Raw genomic sequence first — 16820 nt, 5'->3', positions numbered from 1 at the left:
AAACAATAAACAGGTAAAACAAGCACCTTATAACACCTTTGTAAGACCCCATTGAATATTGCTAATATAACAGAATATTGCTCCATTGTCTGACACCCATGGCAGAAATACCTTACTAATAAAGTTCAGTGTCCAGAGAGCTGCTGCTAGATATGTCTGTAACAACTACGACTTTACTGATAGTGTAACTAAAATGATCCAAGAACTCCAGTTGAAATCTCTAGAACATCATAGAATTTAAAATTCTCTTATTGTTCCTTCATAAGAGAAGGAACACTTAGAATCGGTTAAGCCAACCTTGAGTGGGCAACGATCTCGAAAGTATTGTCATTACAGCTGGCATCAACTCCGTGACCTTAGAAATAACCTCTGACGTTTAAAATTATTATTTCCTAATTGAACACGCTCTGCGGATTACATATTAGTAAATCAGAGGATGAAAAAGTGGCTTTGTTGAAACATGCCTTATTTGTCACAAAGGTTAACATACATCGTTACATTCGAATGCATGGTCAATATGTGAAAACAAACCCCATTGCGACTCTCTAATTGTGCGCAACAAATTCACGAATCGAATGGTACACTACATGGACTGGAATAGTCGAGCGTCGCTGTCCTCCGACAGCTCTTGTTTTCAACCTAAAAATACTTTCAGTTTCTTGTCAAGTTTTCTTGATACTGTCTCTCACTATCCCGGCATCCCTTCCCCGCCCACATTACCACCCCAACATAGATATTTTATCATACTTTTACATTCTTTTTCTTGATATTGCCTTGTAGTATCCCGTCACCTCCCCCTCCAGACCACCAAAATGCCTTTTGTTGCTTGTGTTTCTTGATATGTTTCTTAGTACTCAATGCCCCGCCTATATTACCCAACCCACACCCCACAGTTCTTGTTATAGCAAACGGATGACATCAGAATTTACACTTTTAAAAATCTCCTTGTCTTCTTGTAGTAGTAGGCCTACATTGTGTAAACGAAATGAAAGCTGTTTTGTAAGAATGCACCAATCATTAAATGTCTTCACTTTATTAGTCCACTACTGGTTGAAAACCAGTTTCGGGGACTATAGGAATGCACTTTTCCGTCATCCGTCCGCTCGTCTGTCCGTCCGTCCGTCGCCGCAATTTCGTGTCGTCCAAACTCTGTCATCCATGAAGGGATTTTAATATTACTTGGCACAAATGTTCCCCATGATGAGACGACGTGTCATGCGCAAAACCCGGACCCCTAGCTCAAAGGTCAAGGTCACAATTGGAAGTCAAAGGTCAACAGGGCTTTTTTCCTGTGCGGTCCATAACTCTCCCATCCATGAAGAGATTTTAATATTACTTGGCACAAATGTTCCCCACGAGGAGACGACGTGTCATACGCAAAACCTGGACCCCTAGCTGAAAGGTCAAGGTCACAATTGGAGGTCAAAGGTCAACAAGGCTTCTTTCCTGTCCGGTCCATAACTCTCCCATCTATGAAGGGATTTTAATATTACTTGGCACAAATGTACCTCATAATAAGACAATGTGTCATGCACAACTTTCAGACCCCTAGCTCATAGGTCAAGGTCACACTTAGCAGTCAAATGTTAACATAGCATGAACAGGGTCTGTTTCATGTCCGGTTCATAACTCTGACATTCATTAAGGGATTTTAATATCACTTAGCACAAGTGTTCCCCATGATGAGACGACATGTCATACGCAAATCCCGGACTCCTAGCTCAAAGGTCAAGGTCACAATTGGGGGTCAAAGGTCAACAGAGTTTTTTTCCTGTCCCGTCCATAACTCTGCCATCCATGAAGGGATTTTAATATTACTTGGCACAAATGTTCCCCATGATGAGACAACATGTCATGCGCAAAGCCCAGACCCTTAGCTCAAAGGTCAAGGTCACAATTGGAGGTCAAAGGTCAATAAGGTTTTTTCCCTGTCCGATCCAGAACTCTGTCATCCATCAAGGGATTACAATATTACTTGGCATAAATGTTTCCCATGATGAGACGACGTGTCGTGCGCAAAACCCAGTACCCTAGCTTAAAGGTCAAGGTCACACTTTGAGATCAGAGGTCAAGAGGATTTTTTTCCTGTCCGGTCTATAACTTTGTCATGCAAAGCAGGATTTAGATATCAGTTGGCACAAATATTCCCCTGGATGAGACAACATGTCATGCGCAAGAACCAGGTCCCTAGGTCTAAGGTCAAGGTCATATTTAGAGGTCAAAGGTCATATTCAAGAATGACTTTGTACGGAACATTTCTTCTTCATGCATGAAGGGATTTTGATGTAACTTGGACCAAATGTTCACCACCATGAGGCACCCTTGTTTTTAGAATTATGTCCCTTTGTTTTTACTATAAATAGATTTTATTGTAACTTTTTTATTACTGGCGGTAGAGAAAAATCGAGACCACTTTTCTGTGGTACAGCATGCATGTTACATCCAATTTTTAGGTGTATTTTGACCTATCTCTTCCTGGTAAAGAGTTTCTTGTGGACTTATATTATATAGATTTCTTTTTTTTTCTTTTTTAAAGATTAATTTCCCTTTGTTGTTACTATAAATTACCTTTGATAACATTTTTATAATCAGCCAAAAATATTCAATATGAAAACAACTGTGGGTTTTTATATATGCACATTGTAATCCAAGTGTGTTGTTATAACATATTGTATATGTAGTACAATATTGTTTATACATCATTGACAGATATCAGCTCATTATGTTATACTGCAGTAGAGAAAATTAGGTGCCTTCCAGTAGGGGACTTTGTATTGCATGGCAATACTTCATTCACTTGTTTTCACTAACATGGTGACAACTGCATTGCATGATTGCTTGTGTATTGGGTAGACGGAGGAGTGGGTGTGGGGTGCGGTAGAATTGGGGTGAGGTTGTTGAAACGTACAGAGAATTCCTATGTGCTACTAATAATTATTTTTGGTGATGACGTGATACTTGAATTCGCAACATAGTAAATTGGGTGCTGGATAACCATTTTCTTGATGCCAGACAGGATTTTCACATGTTTTTTTGCCCCGCTGGAAAAAGACCTTGCACCCAGGGGTGTAAGATGACTTACGTGCTGAAATTTATGAATTAATGCGTAAATTCATACGCTGCTGTGGTAAAATAGTGCTTAACAGAGAAGCATTAGTCATGTCCAGCATGTTCCCTATTGATTTTAAGGTCAGTAAGTCAAAGGTCAAGGTCACAGAGACCCGGAACAGTTAAAGGTGTTTTCGGATGATAACTCTAGAACGCTTGGGCATAGGATCATGGAAGTTAATAAGTGGGTTGGTCATGACCAGCAAATGATCTTTATTAATTTTTAGGTCAGTAGGTCAAAGGTCAAGGACACAGTGACCCGGAACAGTTAAAGAAATTTTTGGATGATAACCCACGAACGCTAGGGCCTAAGATCATGAAAGGTAATAGACTGATCATGGCCAGTAGATGACCTCTATTGATTTTGAGATCAGTAGGTCAAAGGTCAAGGACACAGTGACCCGGAACAGTTAAACCGTTTCAGGACGATAACTAGAAAACGCTTGTGCCTAGGATCACGAAAATTAATAAGGAGGTTAATCATGACCTACAGATGACCCCTATTGATTTTGAGGTTGTCAGTAGGTCACATGTCAAAGTCACACTGACGCAGAACAGTAGAACGTTTTCTGCCAGATAACTAGAAAATGCTTTGGTTTAAGATCTCATTTGATACAGAGGTCATTTAAGACTGGTAAATCACCCATAATTATTGATTTGAGGTCAGTACGTCAAATGTCCAGTGCACAGTGACCAAATATTTTCTGTTCCTTGTGCAGTTACTGAATGCATCGGGGTGCGGGGGGGGGGGGGGGGGGGGGGGGGGGGGGGGCGCATTTCGTGTTCTACGAGCTCTTGTTGTATTTCTTCTATTAATTGCAAGAAAAATAATCTATCACTAGCTGGAGGTGAGGATGGATATATCTGGCTCTCGGGTAACTGTTTCGGAGCCAGATTTATCCATCAGCACCTTCAACCAACGAAATATTCTTATAGTCTTGTAATATTTCGATGATTAATGCAAAACTTGATGAAATCAACAAGAAAGGTCTAGAATCAACATAAACTATGATGGATTAAGATAATATTTCTTTACTTCCACCAAAGTCAAAGGAAAGATATACACAATGTAAAATGCGAATACAATAACGGTATACTATGATAGATAAACATAGTAAGCAAAGACAGCACGTGATTAAAAGGTTCATATATATATGTGCATACAAAATTAAAAGAAAAAGAAATCCGTGCTAACAAAGGGATATGTATTACCACACGTCTTTGTACAAGCCTATATGAAAATCCAATTGTATATGAATACACTTGTTATGGAAATTACAACGATGTAGATTAGAAACAATGGCCATAGTGTCAGGACTGTATTCTATCAGGCATAAATGAGAACACATAAAATTAACTGTTTTAACAATTATTTAAACTAACAACGAATTCACACATACATTGTCCAAGTCAAGATGAAAAAAGTTGATATGATTAACTCTGATCAAAGAATGCATACTGCAACACAGAATGTAACTTGTTGGAAACTGTTGGCCTGACACTTAGATCTTGTATAACTAAACAAAAAAGACCACACAAAAAAGTGTGGAAAACACTGTCCTTTGGGGTGCCACTGACAGAAATACAGTGCACAGCGAAAGTCGTTTAGGCGGCGAGAGCGAGCTGAAAGGCGGGTGAATTCATCTTCTCCGGAAGACAACAAACAGGAACCAGCGGGTGGTCTGTTTTCATCAGATAGTTCTTAAATAGAAAAGACAACACTTGAAATCTGATTTTGGTTTATAAGTCTATGAACATTCGAGAGGTCGTGTACACTATTACCAGAATAATTTCAAATAGTTGTTCTAAGGGACTCTCCAAGTCTATATGAAACAGATCTCCAACAGATGGCTTATTCTTTACAATCGATAATATATATAGGTATATGTTACCAGCTGTCTGTTTTTAGTTATAGGGGTCTCTGTGACCATGTGGTTAAAGTCGCTGACCTTGAATCATCACACCGATGTGGTTTCAAGCCTCATGAGGCGTTGAAATTTTCATGTGAGGAAGTCATCCAGCTAGCTTACGGAAGATCAGTGGCTGACTGTATCGTTGAAACGTTAAATCCAACAAAACAAAACAAAACAAAAAATGTATGCATATTATATCATACTATGACCTGGTCGCTTTATTCTGTCCAAATCAGTCGCTATCTACAAACAAACACCGGTTTCAGTTTGTACATCAGCCTATTTAAAAGTTATACAGTACATTTTTACTGCCCATAATATGACCTCGTCGCAGGTAGAATGATTAATGATTTAGCTTCCGTTTTATTTTCCCGGGCCGCTTTTTTCTTTCCTCTTGCAACATGTTTAATTAAAATGCTTATTAAAAGATAATATTATTAAAAGGTGCATATAATACTAGCTTACGTGGGCGTATGTCAATGCATTTTTCCTTTCCATCTTGGATGTCTCTGTTCCAATCCACACAAACACTGAATCCTTTGTATCGAAAATAAACACATCCTGAAAATTGGTTTTTAAATATGGTTAAATTTAATGTTAAGTAAATTGTTTTAAAAAAAGTACATCCTGAAAGTTTATCTTCGAAACTGGTTTAAGGTTATTGTTCGAAAAAAAGAACACATCCTTAAAGTTTATTTTCAAAAACTCCACAGTCTTTCATGCTATTGTATATAATAATTGAGTAAGAGGGCCTTAATGCCCCTATGTCGCTCACCTGACTCAAATGTATACTTTGCACTGCATGGATCTCTGGCTGTGTTTAGGGTGCTCTGTGCTTCTTGGAAATTTACCATAACCTTTTATTTTTGTATTTTTACCTACACAAGTCTATGTAAAACAAGTGAACCCTGGGAGGGGACAGGCTTTACCCCAGCAGCAAAATTTGACCAAACTTGGTCGAGCACCTCTGCCAAATTTCTAAGCTCTGGGCATTACGACAAGATGATTTTAAAAATATACAAGTCTATGTTACACGAGTGAATCCTATGGCGGGACAAGTTTTGACTCCAGAGGTATATAATTATGATTAGAACTAAGTAAGTAGAAGAACACGATAGTACATGCCAAATATCTAAGCTCTAAGCAATCACGGTTTTAGATGAGAAGATTTATAAAGCTTTTCCTATAAAAAATATGTGAACTCTAGGGTGGGGCCCAACAATCCTGGGAGAGGAACACTGCATATTACTATATGCCAAATACCTAAGCTCATGGCATTATGGTTTTAGATAATCACATTTTTAACTTTTTTCCTGGGCACGCATGAATCGAGATAGTTTGAATAATCTTGGTGGAGGGTCATCCAAAGAACAATACTGTCAAATTATTTTTATATCCGTTAAGTGCTTTTTGAGAAGATGTTTTACAGTTCTTCTTTTTCCGTTGCCATGGCAACCAGCGTTCTGCATGGAATAAAATTCATTGGACAACTTTGGTAGAGGATCATCCAAGGAACATCGAGACCAAGTTTCATCAACTTCTACTGAATTGCCGTTTGAATGAAAGTGGACGGACGAACGATGTGCTCTTTGTGCTAAGGTGAGCTTAAAATACTCGCAACACCTTTTAAACATGAAACCCTCGGAATTGGCGTCCATTTTCCAAATAAACCACCTGCAGGATGGGACAGTCAGGGATGCATCGCGTTACCGTAAAAGGAATCGAAGCATAATAACATTTCGTTTTCCTTTATATAAAATCAAAAACTAACTTTGCTGTCGAAGTCTTCCTTCTCGATTTTTCCTGATTTTTCCTTAGTCATCTTCATTTCACCGGAAGCATCTGACAATCTGTTATATGTAAAAATAACAAATACATTTCTTATGCCAACACAACAATTCTTTCAATTTGAACAGTTTAGTACTTACAACCCTTCCTACATTCCAAATACTGTTCGTACCAAAAATAACGACGTTTTTGAGTATTGCTATTTCCTTAACAAGAATGTTTCCATTGTTTAACTTTACAAATTCTTATCAACAGAAAATAAACCATCACTGTGGTGGAGCGAAGTACATGTTACATTGCCAAAAGTGCAAACCTGTACAGTTCTTTTGTTTTATCAACAGCGGCTTCCTCTGTAACGTCAACTTCAGCTTTGTCCTCTGTGAGGCCTTTATAGAACTCATTCTAAAGTAGCAACGGTAAATGGTACACGATTTTGAAGAACATGAGACAATATTATGTTATCTGCTGTCTTAGATTATTGCTTTATGATCTAAGTGGACCATTTGTATCTAGCTTCTATTTATTTCATTAAAGGGCCTTCATGACCAAGTGGTTATGGTCGTCGGCTTTAAATCTTTTACCCCAACCCTATCCACCGTTGTGGATTTGTGGGTTCAAAAATAGAATTATTTCATGAGCGAAAGCTATCCAGCTGTCCTATGGAAAGACAGTGGTTCAACCCAGATGCACGCCCGTGCGCGGCCATGTCTAAGTTTAAAATTATACTTTCTTCTAACAAATCTGATACTATGTAGTTGTATGAGAAACTTGCAAAATATCAACTCCAAGTTTGACACAGGCAATAGTAAACCGAATTCGAATTTCTGAAGTAGAATATTTTCAAAATTTTGTGCTTCCTTCACATTATTTTAATCGTTTAAACACTACAAGGAAGCGTATCAGTTTCCTCACATATATACATTGATATTTTAAAGCACGGAACAACCGATTTTAGAAACCTTACATGTTGAAACTTACCGAACGAGCCCTTGGTTCTTCGTCAAGAGTTTCAGTCCTACATTTCCCTCCTCTTTCGCCTTGCAACTCTTTCAAGTAATGTAACGCCTATGAAATAACAGCACATATAATACATTAAAGTATAAATTGAATTCTATCATTCTGTGCCATATAACTTTTTTGTTAATTTGAAAAAGTGGTGTTTTTATACTTAATGTGAGGTTTTACATATCAATAATGCCACTTTCGCGTGTAAAACGAGATATAATGAAAACACACAATCAGTGATATTTACTCTCATCCTCTCCTCTTTGTTGCTTCCTAACCCATTCCACTGAATGAGTTTTAAACCCAGGTCCAGTATATAGACATCCGTGTTGTCCAGCAGACTCCTACATCGTGGAACCTCCTTCACGACAACTCCCTGACGGTCGCCATGGAAATGAAGGAGGCGTGGCTTGTATTCTTGCGGTTTCATATGTCTGAAACCACTTTCAGCACCACCCTTTAATAATCTATATAAAGAAGTAGTTTATTAATTATTTGTTACAATATACATTTCATCCATTTCAAAAACTTTCGGCGGCTTGTTTAGAAGCTTTCTTAGTTAAAAAGCTTGTTAACTTGTGAAAGAAAAACAGGATTGAAACATACACGTACACAAGAAGTTCATGCGCTACACAATGTAGTCCCAAATATGAACATCGCGGATGAAATGTCAACTGTACAGTAGGCAAGCCTTATTGCATTCAAGCATTAAAACATTTTGATGAACAATTGTTTACATAGTAGGTAAGTCAATGATCGAGACCAACGACATAATATAATAAAAGATGCACAAAACGTAAAGATAAAAGCACATGATGAAAATAATATATGACAGGATATAATATAGAATGGACACGATGTAATAAAGTATGGACATAATATAGTAAAGAATGCACATAATGTAATAAGTTGTCTACATGACGTAAAGATTTTTCTACATGATATAACCAAAAATATCATAATATTACTACAAAAACACAACATAAAACGATAAAATCACATAACATAAATATGTTTGCACAACACGCAAAGATTTCGAACGGTACATAATATAATAAAAAACAAACATAATATTAGATTTTCATGACTACAAAAGACAGTGCCGGCGTTCCATAATATTTCGCCAAAACCTTATGGTTGTGGCCAGTTTATGTACCGACTTATTATCATATACGTATGTAGTAGTTCGATCATGGGTTTCTTCTAATAAAATGCAAAACGATAAAACTCCTCCGATGCATTTCCACGAGTGAAACCTAGGATTTTTTTTATATTATTCGGTGAATTTTAATATTATACTATAAAATTGCACGACTTTTCGTCATTTTATGTGTTAGAACAATCATTTTAAAGGAAATTTGCTGCATCATAAAACACGGATACATTTATTTAATTACAGGTTCGACAGCTACACACCAGCTCACATATTTAAACAACTCATGTCAAAACTGATGTCTTCGATCGCACCAGTTTATTGAGAAGAGTATAGACAGTGAAAGTCGTTGAGCCTTTTATCAAGTATCTTTATGTCTGTTATAGAGAGCATAGTCAGGTTTAACCGTAAATAACCTGAAAACAAGTATACCTCTTTTTTGTAAAACATCGGGAAATATAACAGCTTAAGAACCATAGCAACGTACGTAATAGCTTCGAAGTAACTACGGAACAACGCAGACTCATGACCTTGAACCTCTCGGTGCTGAACAGGCACATCATCTAGATAGGTGTCTAGCTCCACCGTCTTGTAGGCCGCCGTTCCATACTCATCTGCTGTGCTGTACTTGCCAATCCAGAAGTGTACATCGTACAAGAACCTGTCTGACCCTTCTTCCTTGTATGTCTGTAAACCAAACATACAGTGGAATCTCGATTACGGACACACTGTGGTATGCCCTAATTAAGCAATTATTAAAAACTGTCGTCTACATGCATATCCATTTAGTACACGTTCTACACATCATTAATACAACTAAGTACAGTATATGTGTCGTAATTTTAGGTCAATTAAGAAAAACAACTATAACTTACGTTGAGTATGATGTACGAGTCTCCATCAAAGAATTTCCCATAGTCCTCTTTAGGCCATGTTGTTACCTTCCAGTTCTAAAAATAGAAGTCATTCAGTGTTGTTTGGTAATCTAGGTGCCAGCAGTTTTAGAGTATCCTAACCTTTCTTGTTCTTTTTTTTGTAGGGTATTAGTTTTGATAACATCATTTCAGTAACACTCATTTATCCTTATTCACAGTGTTTCCCATGGTAACCAACAAAACATGTGGCGGCTACTATTTATTTCACTCCGACGACACAAGCGATGCTGATGCTATTTTGTTTTCATATATGTTTAATTAACTCAGTATAGAATATTTTGCTACTTTTACTCGCAATCGAGTTCAAATTTAAATGTTCTATGACAAGAGGAAGCTAAAGTCATGATGAAAAATTAAGTCAAATAATAAACTTACGTTCACTCGCACATTCTGTATTTCCTGGTATTTTAATGACTCACATTTAAATGGAATATATTGTATTTACCACAATTCTCCAGATCTGCAGTCCACATGTTTGTCCGGCGTTCTTCCATGCAGGTTCTTGTTCGGCAGATTCCTCTGTAACAGATTGAGGGCTGACTGATATAAGCCTGATAGATGTTCAGTAACTGATACAGTTGGATTACACGTTCACATTTAGTCAGGAACTTACTAAATTGAAAGTATATCATCTCGCATTTCAGAAAAGGCACTGCCCATATAATGTTACAAGCAAAATATTTTAGATCTTCGGGGTATTAAGTGAAAAACTACAAAGGTGATTCAGAAACTCTGTCATCGGTCTTCGTATGCCTAACTTATCAATCAGATCAAGCCCATGTTCACTTCATCCCGTCAAAATAGTCTCCCTGCACAGAAACACGCTTCTGGTACTTGCTATCTACGATCAAAATGCTGCAAAGTAGTCTTCCCGTGGTATACTATTGATACACTGAAAAATCGCAGAACCAAGGGCATTTCTGGCGGGCGAGTAAAAGGAAAGGTCATAAGGACTTCGGTCAGGAGAATAGGGTGGGTACTCAAGCTGAATAATTGTTTTATTCTAAGAAAAACTGTACAATATAACTTTGCGGACAGACGCATTGTCATTAATATGCTGTATGTCTATCAAACCGTTAAGTGGACGTTTATTTTGACAATTGTAATTTTTTTTTCGTTGTTGTTTTATTTTTGTAGAACTTGTTTGTGATGGTTTTACCGTCTTTGCAAGTAATTCGTATAATGGAAAAAGCTTGAAGCGAAGAAACTGGCTTATTAAATCTTCTTGTCACTTTTTGTCCTTTTAACTCAGCCATTTATGCGACGTTGAGGCTCAAAATAATAACCAGTGAACAACTGAAAGATTTCATTTGGAATACAGATTTCTTTTTTTCAGCACCTTAGACATTTGGTCAGGTGCCAGCAAATGGGGGACCCATCTATCACAAACCGTCTTTAATTTTAATCGGTCTGGTGGTTCCTTCTGAAATGCCTGAAATTGCTGGCTTTTTTAGAAATAGTATTTCAACCATCCTCTTCTACCATACCCCTTACAGGAGTGTTGTTTTTCTTTGTTGCTACTGCAACATGTCTTTACGTTTACCGTCTTGAAGGCCATTTTAACCACCTTGAAAAATTTTAATCCAACAAAAACTGCTCTTTACGTCACTACAAAATAACCATGGATACGACAATATTCATAAAAGATTTTATGAAGATATTAGCAAAGACATCCGGGTTTTATTGTGTCATAGCCCTGATTTCTATTTTTTTTTTCTTCACGTTTCATTATAGCATTGAAATATTGCCACTGTTTATGAGTGTGCATAATTTAACAATGGATAACTTGGTCAATTGTAACCCGATTAAAGCGGTTTTCAAAGGTATGTTGAGTAAACATCTTTTATGTACAATGGTTTCTATGAAAGTTCGTCAGTGACAGAACCTACTGAATCACCCCCGTAAACATTAATCAACTCTTGCCCTGGCAGCGACAACGGAATTTGTCAACACAGTTAATATGTGTAAGGAGAAAGCGTCAGTTTTTTTCGTTTTCTCATTGCGCTCAAAATTATTTATGCAATGTGGCGAAACTATTTTTATCTCGCCAAATACTGTTAAATCCGTTATGAAAATAGACACAGCAGGCTTTTCATATTAGATTTTAGTATAAAACCATTAACACTTGACAAGTACAATAAAAATATGATAATGTTGAACTGCTACATGTTACTTCATTTAAAAGAAATATTTATCGGTACCATTGGATATTAATTATTTTTATAACGGCTAAATAAATAGAAAACAATTCTTTTGTAGATTAATTCAAAATCAGCTAATTTGAAACACATTATACAAACATGTACATGCATTCATACAGACATAAGCACGAGTCACTGTATAAAAAACAAATATATTTAAGAACATGTTATCATTATTGAAAAATATATCGATTTAGTGGATTTATGATTTATAATTTGTTTAACGGCTAAGAAGCTATGTTAAATCGGACTCCGACAGCTTTTTATGCACTTATCTAAAACTGAATGTTTCTTATATCACTCAGGATTATTTTGCAGAAAAGCTAAATCACTTATTATCAAATATTCTTATAAATAGTTTAAACACTTAGAATGTTTCCAAAACATTTTATTTCGACTCAATAAATTCCTTTGTTTCCGTGTACAATACAACCAGAAGGCGAAATGACTACAAAATAATTTCTTGTGTACCCGTGTTGTCGCACAACTAAACGCTCCGCCAGCACGGACAGAACGACAAGCTAAAATCCTATTTTGCCGCGTGATCATGTTAAACAGACTACAACTAAGCGACAATCCGACAGAAATAAATGTCGTTCTTTTCTGTGTCGGCCTCTGTTGTCCCGTTTCTTCGCCCTAAAAACTGGTAAGGTTTGCAATGTGACAATACAATGCGAAGATACGATACGTTGGAACAACAATACGGTGCGATTGTACTTTTGCCTCTAACTTTAAGGGTCGATCATTCTATCATACGATGTGAAAATGCGAAATCTCGATGTGAAAGTGCGATGGTAATATCACGTCTTCGCATCGTGTTATCTCATCAAAGAAATGGAACATCTGTGTCCTTATGTATTATGTGTATTATGTAGCTTTTTTGTCTTGCTGTCGCTTTTTTCGGTCTTGTCGTGTTATCGTTCTAGCGGGGGACATCAACACGACACCTCGACAAAACTGATTTGTCGCGTCCTTTCTGAAGAGGCGCTACGTGGCACCAACACAATAGCACGACATAGGAGGAACGAATCACCATAGCATCGTTGTTTATAGCTAGATCAGAAATGAAAGGAGTGATCATTAGAACCAGGTTGTCTACTTACAGGCACTTTTTAGAACATGTTTGAATGCCCCTTATAATATATATGCCTTACTTTTAACCTCTGTCTCCGTGTCGGAGCCAAACAATGCAAGATTGGAATCTTTCCAGTCGTACTGCTTCTGTTTCTGTAGAGCTGAAAGTAATTTAAGTTAACATGATTAAATCGTGCAAAGTATTTTGGAGTGGTTTTTTTTGTCACTGCAGATGTTTAGTTTTCACGTTATCTTACATCAAGGTTTGTGAACAAGAACAAAACTATGCGGTACGAAAGAAAATGTTTTACGCAGTTGTCCCCCTTTACAGTTATTAGTATATCTGTAGGGGAAGTAATCACTTACAAAAGGATAAAATCATCGCCCTACTTTTAAGTTTAATTTAATAAACAGGATAAGATTTTTTATAGAAATGCAAATAAACAGGATAAGATTTAAACTGCCATCATAAAACTAAATGCTATCTCTTATATCATGTCTTTAAAATAAAACACTTTAAACAGGAAGAAAATATTGAGCTATAAATCACTTTAAAGAAGGAAAAAAACTCAGAAAAAAAAACACTTCAAACAGAAAAAAAGATCTGAACATAAATAAAAACAACTATTATTTTTCATTTAAAGTTTTAAGGCGTTATCATATGTTATCATATTTGTTTTCATATTCTAAGTCATCAAAAATGTGTATAAGTTATATACATATTTTTTTCAGAATTAAGTAACTCCTTTAACCAGATGATGGTCCTTAAAAAGTCTTGCTTGTACGCAGTCGAACTATTATTTTTTGTAAAACGCGAAATTTCTTTTCGAAAAGTATACTCACAATTGGAGGTGATGTACCTAAGATACAAAAGGGTCCATAAGGTATACGGGTATTATGTCCCCAACATCTCCAAAAAATACGAATATATAAAACATATATCGCATATCAAAAAGTAACCCCAAACTGTTTTAGGGGGAAAAGTGCCATGACTCGTGTGTGCTTTGCTCACCGACACAGGGGCATTTATGTCAAAATTACTCTACAAGAAAGAGGCAAAACAATAACACTTATCAGCTGTCAGGTTGTTATCACGGTTATCTTCATTCTTTAATTGTAAGATACTGTGATATGTTAAACACACTTTAACATGGTAAAAAGCTGTATCATCATCATCATCATCATCATTACAAAAACAAAAAAAGCAAAAAAAACCCAAAATAATAATAATAATGATAATAATAATAATATCATAAGTATTACTATTATTATCATTATCATTATTATTATTATTATTTGTTTATGGAAACACAAAAAAAATATGCTAAAGAAAAATATTGTACGTACCCATTTTTCAGACACCTTCTCTCCCCAGGTGTGAAATATCCAGACACAATTTACTAAATACGTGGGTAAATAATCTGACGTGAGAAAATCCGGTATTATTTTTAGATTTTCAAAGAAAATAATTCAAATTATAAATCTGGGTTGTTTTGTATCGTGAAAATCTGTATTTCCATAGACAGCCTTGATTAATCCGAGGTATACACCCACTATGATCAATGACAATCTCATGTGGAAATTAAAACTGAAGAAAAGAAAACTGAGGTAATGGAAACAGTAAAGGGGAATTCTAATATCAGTTTCTGTAAACTTAAAATAAGACTATCTATATAATTGTCAACATGACACCAATTTTAAATTAATAAGATTGTAATGATTGCCCCAGGTGTATAAAACACATACAGAACTAGTCTATCATCATTTTAATAAATTAAATAATGTAAAAAATCACAGTAAAAGGATCGCCGTCCCATTTTAGAATTTTAATGTTTCTGTCGAGTCATATATAAAAAAGAACACCATACATACATTGGTGGTGAACATGTTTATTTGGTGTTTTTATTCGTTATTATTTTTTTTTACAAATGAACGACTTGAACAAATTAGGTAGAGGCATCCGATGACCTTGGTCCTATTAGTCCCATATGCAACCCAAAGCTCTCTCTGACTAAAGTTCTTGCGCGAAGCTTCTTTCCTAATTGTAATGGTGACCTTGACCTTGATCTTATTGACCCCATATGCAAAGCAATCATTGAGCTCCATGCAATCTACCTACACAGCGCGTTTCATTGTGCACCAGTTACTCCTAACTCAATTTTTCTGAGCGGAACCCGTGTTTCTATTTTACAGTAATGGCGACCTTGACCCTGTACATAATGAGCCTCTCTCCTGACATTCATGTTTTAGCCGAATAAAGATGTTTGAACAGTTACCCAGAGAACATTTTTGGCTCGGAGCTACACTAGTATATTGTTTTCAGTTATTTTGCCTCCCCAAATGTAGTCGTGTCTACTATATGAAGCCGAGAAGCAGACTATATCCAAGCGGCAGGATGTAAGGTCACACCCACATGCATCGGTCCAACGGGTGTTTGCATTTTATGACAGTCTATTATTAATTCGAGGGTGTTTCACGAACAATAATATGATAACAAAACATGAAACAATTACATATATTAAGGTTTTATTGAAAATAAAGATCGTTTCATTTCTGACTTTACATATTTCAGTTATTTTAGATACTATTGTAAAGAATATATGGACATTTATACCTGTCATATAAAGCATATCCCTGAAATAATGTAATCTGCCAAATGGGTATCTCAGAGGACAAGATTGTGGCCGAATCCATAAGTTTTTAAAGGGGTGTGCTTCTGGCATGTTTTCATCGCTTCGTCATGATTGCGAAAAAGACTGAGAAGTCTATGGGCGGCGGTTACCGTCAAAATTAGTAAATATACAATCCTTTCATAAACAAGTCAGTCAGTGCATAGCATTTTAACGACGTCTAGTCTAAAACTCCATCCTGTCCAATATATTTGCATTCACATTGAGCTGCACGGTATCATGTTTTGTTGGATGATTTCATAGTACGGTGCATCGCAACAAGTTTTTCAATGCATCGTTCCATGTTTAGATGGATGGAATGAAGTTTTGCATTAAATGGTTTCAAAATACAATGCGTTGAATGTAAATATATTGGACGGGATGGAGTTTTAGACCAGACGGCGTTGAAATGCATTGCACTGACTGACTTGTTTATGAATGGATTGTATATTTACTAATTTTGGCGGTTACCGCCGCCCATAGAAGTCGACTACTTCCGATTTCGTCGAGTTTAAATAGTAATGTCAGAATCTGGAACAGAAACATGCCTTTCAGAAACATATTCCCTTGTTGTTTCATCAATTCATTACAGGCAAGGAGGTAGCAGTAAGAAGACGGGCATCCCTGATCACCATTCAGAGAATGCTGGTCGGCACTCACAAAACCCTCAAGGATCTGGTGGTAATGGCAAGGTCTGTGGAGAGTCATAAAGAATGGGATGAACCTAGTCCCAAACTTCATCAAGGTAGAGAGTTTATGGAGGAAGTTTCAGAACCGATACCCAGTGAGTTTGAAATGAATACATCTGGGATTTGGACTTTACTCCATTGGAAACATTTACTCTCCCAAGTCTCTCTTCTGAAGCCAGGGGATCAAATCCAGTTTCAAGATCTTTTTGAACCGTCCCCGAGGAAAAAGAGCATCTTCCACACACTCCTTTAGAGTCTGATAGACATTGTCATTTGAACCACTGT

General features: G+C 36.5%; 1 protein-coding gene across 1 annotated transcript; it reads right to left on the bottom strand.

Annotated features, from left to right (window-relative positions):
• Positions 1–4124: 4124 nt before the first annotated feature.
• Positions 4125–14739, bottom strand: LOC123528891 (gelsolin-like protein 2). The gene is made up of 11 exons (XM_045308958.2): positions 14525–14739; positions 13258–13338; positions 10348–10421; positions 9843–9917; positions 9455–9654; positions 8062–8281; positions 7788–7874; positions 7123–7211; positions 6793–6871; positions 5487–5582; positions 4125–4809 (listed from the first exon to the last, which is right to left on the bottom strand). The coding sequence occupies exons 1-11, from the start codon at positions 14526–14528 to the stop codon at positions 4714–4716; spliced, it is 1101 nt and encodes a 366-aa protein (XP_045164893.2). The 5' UTR covers positions 14529–14739; the 3' UTR covers positions 4125–4713.
• Between the last annotated feature and the right edge of the window lie 2081 nt (positions 14740–16820).

This window comes from Mercenaria mercenaria, chromosome 13 (genome assembly GCF_021730395.1).
Source record: "Mercenaria mercenaria strain notata chromosome 13, MADL_Memer_1, whole genome shotgun sequence".
Classification (NCBI taxonomy): domain Eukaryota; kingdom Metazoa; phylum Mollusca; class Bivalvia; order Venerida; family Veneridae; genus Mercenaria; species Mercenaria mercenaria.
This window is presented reverse-complemented; position numbering and strand designations above follow the sequence as displayed.

Coding starts and splice junctions, on each gene's coding strand:
- LOC123528891 (XM_045308958.2), bottom strand. Junction 7,875..8,061: donor ACAAAGAGGAGAGGATGAGA/GTAAATATCACT, acceptor GTTATTTCATAG/GCGTTACATTACTTGAAAGA. Junction 5,583..6,792: donor AGGAAGACTTCGACAGCAAA/GTTAGTTTTTGA, acceptor ACCAATTTTCAG/GATGTGTTTATTTTCGATAC.